Below are 6,926 nucleotides of genomic sequence, written 5' to 3'. Positions count from 1 at the left end.
AGGAAGAGCGTTCCAAAGCGGAAATCTCGTTCCTATTGGGTAAGTCGCGGCACGTGACGAGGAGGGTTCGGGGAGCTTCGAGCGACTTTTGAGGGCGGGGCTCGTGCCGCTGCTGTGATTGAACGCCGGGGCGGGCCGCTCCGCCCGTGTCAGAACCGGGCCTTCGCCTGGGCCGTTGTCGGGCAGCAGAAGGGTAGGGGGGCGCGCTCGCGGGCGGGCGAGCTGGCGAGTAGTGTCCGGGCTGAGGAGGGACGCGCTTGCGCGACGCCGTTGGCTCCCTTGCTTGCGCAACGCTCCGCGCGCGTGACCCGCCGCGTTCTCGGTCGTCGCCCCTTTCCATCTCTTTCCGCCTTGCGCGGCGAATTTCTCTTCCTTTCTGCTCCTGCTTCTCCCGCTTCGTTGCGCTCTGCTCCACTTCGCAGCCTCTTCGCAGCTTACAAGGTTGGGTGGGAGTTTCAGAACAGGGCAGGAATTCAACCGCTGGAAGTTTTTTGCACCCTATTCCGGCCCCTCCCACCCACCTGCCCCGTGTGAAATTTGTACCTGTTGATTTTCTGGTGTGGTTAAGGACACAGGAGTCTCAACCCCCCGCCCCCCCCCCGAATGACGACAATCTCATCTTGTTGTTTGGGAATATCTTTTTTTTGCATTCAAATTTTGCCTTGCTCCTTCTCACGAACATACTTTCCTTTGCCCTGGCTGGGGAAACCTAGCCAGATGGGCGGGGTATAATTAATGATAATCCTAGTAATCATTCTGTATTTGGGTTGTACTTCCTCTTTAGCTGCAGTCATGATAACTGTAAAAATATTTCCTTTTCTGAATTATATGCCCTATTCTAAACAGCTGTAGGTTTCTCTCCAAACTCCCCCACCTTTAAAAAAAAATCTCTTTTTTAAAAGGGGATTATTTTCTCTTTGGTAAATCGTATTTATATAGCAATCTCTTTTTTCTGTGTATGATATTTCATAACGCACGAAGCAACGGTTTCAAATGAGGTAGATGTAGAATGAATTTTGTCATTGTGCCACTGGTGAAATTTTCTTTCTTTCTTTCTTTCTTTCTTTCTTTCTTTCTTTCCCCACCACCTTTTTCCTCCCAAGGAACTCAAAGGCGGTGTACACGGTTCTCCATTCCCTGTTTTATCCGCACAACAACCTTCTGAGGCACATTAGGCTGGAAGACAGTGACTTGGAGAATTTCAATAGAAATTAAGGAGGTAAGAAGAAACCTGTTGGATCAGACGAAAGGCTTATCTAGGCCAGATTTCCTGCAGGCAGGTGCATCTACTAGGCCTACAGGCAGGTCTATGAAGGTGATCACTCTCCCTGGCTGTTGTCAGCCTCTCCTCATACCTATTTAGTGACATGAAACCTTTATCCTTGAGGGTCCCATTTAGGCCTAATCAGCTTTTAAGGACATCAAAGCCTGTAGTCATCATAACCACATATTTATTTTTTATTCTACAGTCCTACCTCTTGTTACATTCGGTTCAGGTTACGTCTTTTCAGATTGTGTCCCGCGGAGACGCGGAAGTACTGGAATGGGTTACTTTCGGGTTTCGCCACTCACGCATGTTCACTGAAAATGACGTCATGTGCAGATGCGCAGCTGTGGCTTGTGCTCTGCTCATGTTCGCAACCAGAGGTACCACTGTATTAAGCACTTTTCTTCCATAATGGAACACACGGTGGTGTACATGTGGTTCCTTGATTACAACCTTTGTGAAGAAACATTTTCTTATGTCTGTCCCAAATGTATTACCAATCAAATTTTTGCCACAGGTGGTCTCCCTGTGACTTGAAACTTCAATGCATAATAATACCGAACTTTGTATAGTGCTTTCCTGCATTCATGCACATTGTTTAGTTGTTATCTTTAGGCAACCTTGGAAGACTAATTAGCACATTGTTCTGCAGCCCAAGATCTCATTCATTTTGTCAACAACGGCAACAAATAAAAATGATAAAAAATAAAGCAGACATGTGCTGAGGTGCCTAGATTGGGATACAAATAGCTTTCTTTCCTTCATCTGATTGCTCTTTTGATGTGTGAAGTGGGGCTGATAAGCAGATTACAGCTGGTCTGCCTGGATCAGTTGAGGAGGGATGTTTGCCAATGTGTGTGCATGCAAGGTTGTGGGGTTGGTCGCACACAATTTCGGGCCCCAACCACTAATCTCATGCCAATCCTGAAGGGATAGTAAAAGCACCTGACTTCCTTAAAGTATCCTGGTAATTCATAACATCCTTAGAAAACTACAGCTCTCATAATACTTTGGGGGAAGTCATGCCCTTTTAATGTGTGGCTTGCACACAGCCCAATAAAGGTAAATAAAGCTGGAGGTTAGTGGTGGGGAGAGAGTTCACCTAGTGAGATCTGAACAGATTCATAACCTAGTCTCCTAGCTGCTATGCTACAACAGCTTAGTTTATGAGCAACTTGGATTAAGAACACTGCAAACCCGGAAGTAGGTGTTTTGGTTTGTGAACTTTGCCTTGGAAGCAGAACATGTTTTGCTTCCTGTTGAGCGTGTTCCATTTGTAAATTGAGTCCCCCGCTGCTAGGGGAAAGCACGCCTTGGTTTCAGAATGCTTTGGTTTAAGAATGGACTTCTGGAATGGATTAAGTTTGTACAGTCATACCTCAGGATAAGTACGCTTCATGATAAGTATCTTCGGGTTGCGCTCTGCGGCGACCCGGAAGTAATGGAGCGCATTACTTCCGGGTTTCGCCGCTCACGCATGCGCAGATGGTCAAAATGACGGCATGCACGGAAGCGGCGAAACACGACCTGCGCAGATGCGCAGTTGCGTCTTACGTTCTGTTCAGGATGCGAACGGGGCTTCAGAACGGATCCCGTTCGCATCCCGAGGTACCACTGTACTATACTACCACTCCTGTCTTAAGACACAAAGTATCTATGAAGAAGACTATGTTACTGTTTTACTATAACATACACTATGTTATGAAATTCTTGCTGTGTTACTATGAAATTGTTCTGTAGTGTTTGTCTCAATTTTAAAATTTATTTACTTAATTTTTATGCTGCCCTTCCTCTGAGGATCACAGGGGCAGTTTACAATATAAGAACACAAAAATACAAAAAATGGTATCAAACAAAAACAGTAACCCTCCCACTTAACCAGAGGCCTGGGAGAAATGCATTCCTGTTTCTTTGTTGTAAGCCGCTTTGAGCAGGATTTTTCTTGTGGAAGAGTGGCATGCAAGTGAATGAATGATTGACCTAATAATGTTGCGAAACGTTGAGAAACAGTGTAATCTCTGGTTATGTTTCAAGAATTATTTCTGTGTAACACAAAAGATTGCGTACTGCATGTTGAATGATGGCTGGTCTTCAGAAATGCTATTATTTCAGCGACTTTTGTTTTGTGGGATTGTAAGTAATGCCGATTAGATTCTCCTCTTAGCCATGTTGCTAAAATATAATTTTACTGTTGTATTTTTGAACTGCTATTAACATATTGTATTGTAATTTTATGGTGTGTATTGTCTGCTTTTTTAAAAAAAAATTGTGCAGTTCTGCTGTTCTGAGGAGAGCTGAAGAAAATGAATTTGAATTGCTGTTGCAAATATTCTTTTTCACGATGAAGCGTCTGATCAGAATGACTTGCTTTCTGTGCTGCTGAGAGGATGTAGCGAAAATGATAGCAGAGCCCAATTCCGTTGCCAATCTCCCCAACCACAAGTAAGACTTTTGACAGTAGCGTACAGAACTTATCTTGTTGTTTTTATTGAGAAGTTTATTTTATTTTAGTGGTCTGGAATGGTGTGTGTGTGCTCATACATTAAAAATGTTGCTTGTCAGTTTATAATTTTAATATGATACAATTATATAGTTTCATGTTTAATATATCTTAACATTTAACAACGCCAGCAAAACTTAATAAGATCAGAGTTAAAATAAGAAGGAATCCACTGGGATAAAATATAGCATCAGGTTGGAGAAGGCTGAGTTAGTATAATTTAGGGTTGCCAGGACAAACCCCCAAAGTTGTTGAATATAATGTCTGAATTGACAAACCATCAAAACTGACTCGGAAATTGAGTGAAGTGGAAAGTAGTTTGTGCTGGTACCTCCTTAAAAGATGGTTAGACAGTGTTCTCGAAGCTACAAACATGAACCTAACCAAACTGCGGGTGGCAGTGGAAGACAGGAGTGCCTGGCGTGCTCTGGTCCATGGGGTCACGAAGAGTCGGACACGACTGAACGACTAAACAACAACCTCCTTAAAAAGTGGAGTGCTGGCCAAATGCAAAATGGCAGCAATCATGTGACCTCTAAACCACAGTTTGCCCATAGATTTGTAAGTTCAGACCATGGTTTGTGTTCCCAGCAAGAGTTAGCCACAAACTCTTGGCATGGCTGGCTCATGCAGTGTTGCTCGCCAACTTTTTCTGAGTGCCCTGCATTTGGGTCAAAGTTCAGTGGAAGCTGAGCCAGCTGGTTTTGGTTGTGGGACTATTTTACCCTAACTTTTAGCCTGGTATGGCAGTTTGTTTTTTAACTTGGAGGAAGGCAGCAGAAGGCTTATAGGCTACACCTACTTTGCAAAGCCTTTCCCCTGTCAGAAGCATTTCCTCCCATTTCTCCTTCAGACAGCAGCACATGCTGTACAAATTGGAAGAAAAGCATTGGTGAGCCAGATATGGCCTGTGGGTTGCTGACCCCTGCTTTGACTTGTGCTTGTATGTTCAGTTTGTGAAGCAGAGGTTAAAGGAAGAGACTGATTTATGGATGGAGAGTTAAATACCCTCTCCGCCCCCCCCCCCCATGATGTAAAGCAGATACCCTCTCCTATTTTGCTTTGGTTGAATAGCTGCAAAGTATGGAAGCACTTCTTGCTTTGAGACATACGTAACGTGTAAAGTTGCATGTGGACAGAAGTAGTGGTGGCTGGTGCCCATTGGACGAGGAGGCCAATGACAGGCAAAGCCAGAACCAATGGCCGGCATCTTGGTGTAATGTGAACAGTGGGTTAAATTACAGAGTGTTTGGCCCATGTCTTGAGTTAGCACATCCCCTATTCTTGCTGGATTCTCTGAGATAAGAGTGCCAGGTGCAGTGAGTTACCCTATCAACACCAGCAAGGTTGATTGTATGACTTGCTGAATCATTCACCCTCCCATTGGTTCAGGAACGTAGAGGCAGACATAATAGTCTGTAGGGCATGTATCTCATTACATCCTTGTTCTAGGGTCTGACTCTGAATCTCTGAGAGTCAGGGGAAGAGGCTGGTTGTTTTTTTTTTTACACAGCAGTGTTAGATAGCATGGTGATAGTGTTTGTGGATCTGTTCAAAGACCAGAAGGGACAGTATAGAGTAGATAGCAATGTTTAGCTTTGTCTTGTCCCCGGAGGCAACAATCACTTTGCTACTTTGAGCTGTATGGGAGAGGAGTTTTCCCCTTAACTGGGGACTCTGGAGGAAGCTGTTCTGCTGGGAGCAGATAATCTCTAAAGACTCTCCTGGGGCACTGCATGCTTGTCTGATACATCACACTGGTTGAGGTGTGACCAACTGTCTTCCAAAATTCATCAACAAGGCAGGGTGAACTAATGCTAGTTTTACACCCATCTTCACCTCCGTTGAGTTCTATAAGGATGTCACAGAGACTAAGGATGGAAGGTGACAATTTTAAGAAAGAAGGCAGACAGGTTGGGGGCTAGCTGAGGGCAGACTGAGGTCGGTGGGGCAGTGATCTATTCACCCTATTGGAACAGCCTCTCCTGGAAGAAGTGAGGAAAGCTAGGGTAAAAATCATGTGAGTCATTGGCATTTATTAATGCTAATAATGAGTGAGGAAGGCAGTGTGTGGATTTGCTACTTCTTTCTTTGTCTTAATAGACAGCAGAAGCCCAAACAAGTAAGCTAGCCTGTGTGCTTGTCCATGCAGAGGTTGGGAAATTTTTATAGAAGTCTAATGCACTTGACAAAAGGATAGGTTTTGCTTTGTTTTAAGAAGGTAGACCAACAAAGTTTCTGTGATTGGGATTATTTAACCCCCCCCCCAAAAAAATCTTTAGGGTATAGTGAATTTCAAAGTGCCATCATTGACATGGTTTCATAGTATGCAACAGACTAGATGTTACAAAGGAAATATGTAAACAGTTTCCTGTTTATTTATATTATGAATAAAAAGTAGAAGTGGTAGAGTGACTGCTTAACCCTGACATCTTTTGCTTTTTGTCTGTTTAAGAAATGCTGGGCAGCATGCAACAGAAATCAACACGTGCAATGGGACTTCCAGTTTAGCTTCTTCTCCATCCGTATGTGTCTCCAAAATCTGTTCTGGACAGTCCCTGAACCTTACGGATCAGATTTTGGGGGAGCGCAAGCAGGAGACTGCAGGGGGAGAAGAGTAAGTTGAAACTCTGTTGTGCGAGCAGATGCCTGCTTGTGCTACATTGGATTTCATACCCGCTCTTGAAGCTGTTTTGTCTCCCATGGGGAAAATGATAAGGGAACATATATCTTTTTCTCCGTGGGGAAAAAAAAGTGACTGGTGGGAATTTTTAATGGGCAAAAAGCAGAAGGGGAAGGGGTTCAGCATCCCCTTTGCTCCTGATTGCAGTTTCCTGCAGTTGCTTTTCATTCATAAGAAGTTGTGACTTCTGTGTAACGTGTAGTTTGGCCCTTAGTTGCCTGTAGTTGCAACAACACAAGACAACTAATCTGTTTGCCTTGTAAAAAGAAGAACATTAAAAAAACCTGATAAAATATTAGCTCTAAATATTCAGCATTTCCTTTCAGGGGTTTTGAGTCAGTTTAAGTAGCAAGTAGATCCTCAAAAGAGCCTTACAGTACTATATATAGGTCCTCAAAAGAGCCTTACAGTACTATATATATATATATATATAGTACTGTAAGGCTCTTTTGAGGACCTACTTGCTACTTAAAGAT

The 6,926-nt window shown here is 43.7% G+C and overlaps 1 protein-coding gene and 1 long non-coding RNA gene across 9 annotated transcripts in view; one reads left to right on the top strand and one right to left on the bottom strand.

The window, feature by feature from the left end:
• The first annotated feature begins 34 nt into the window (after positions 1 to 34).
• LOC310676149 (cohesin subunit SA-2-like) overlaps positions 35 to 6,926 on the top strand; it is a 57,363-nt gene continuing 50,471 nt past the window's right edge. The window contains exons 1-4 of one of the 8 annotated variants that reach the window (XM_083437594.1): positions 35 to 193; positions 1,104 to 1,219; positions 3,542 to 3,709; positions 6,223 to 6,384. In XM_083437594.1, the coding sequence (XP_083293720.1) occupies positions 3,666 to 3,709; positions 6,223 to 6,384 (206 nt within the window). In that variant the 5' untranslated portion in view covers positions 35 to 193; positions 1,104 to 1,219; positions 3,542 to 3,665. The remainder of the gene's footprint in view (positions 194 to 1,103; positions 1,220 to 3,541; positions 3,710 to 6,222; positions 6,385 to 6,926) is intronic. The other 7 variants (XM_083437596.1, XM_083437595.1, XM_083437600.1 and 4 more) reach the window with 7 other exon arrangements.
• LOC310676403 lies at positions 1,041 to 6,733 on the bottom strand. The gene is made up of 2 exons (XR_014510539.1): positions 4,248 to 6,733; positions 1,041 to 4,098 (listed from the first exon to the last, which is right to left on the bottom strand). It is a non-coding gene; the product is annotated as an uncharacterized lncRNA (long non-coding RNA).

The sequence above is a fragment of the Podarcis tiliguerta genome (genome assembly GCF_965153285.1).
Source record: "Podarcis tiliguerta genome assembly, chromosome: 4".
Taxonomy (NCBI): Eukaryota; Metazoa; Chordata; class Lepidosauria; order Squamata; family Lacertidae; genus Podarcis; species Podarcis tiliguerta.
This window is presented reverse-complemented; position numbering and strand designations above follow the sequence as displayed.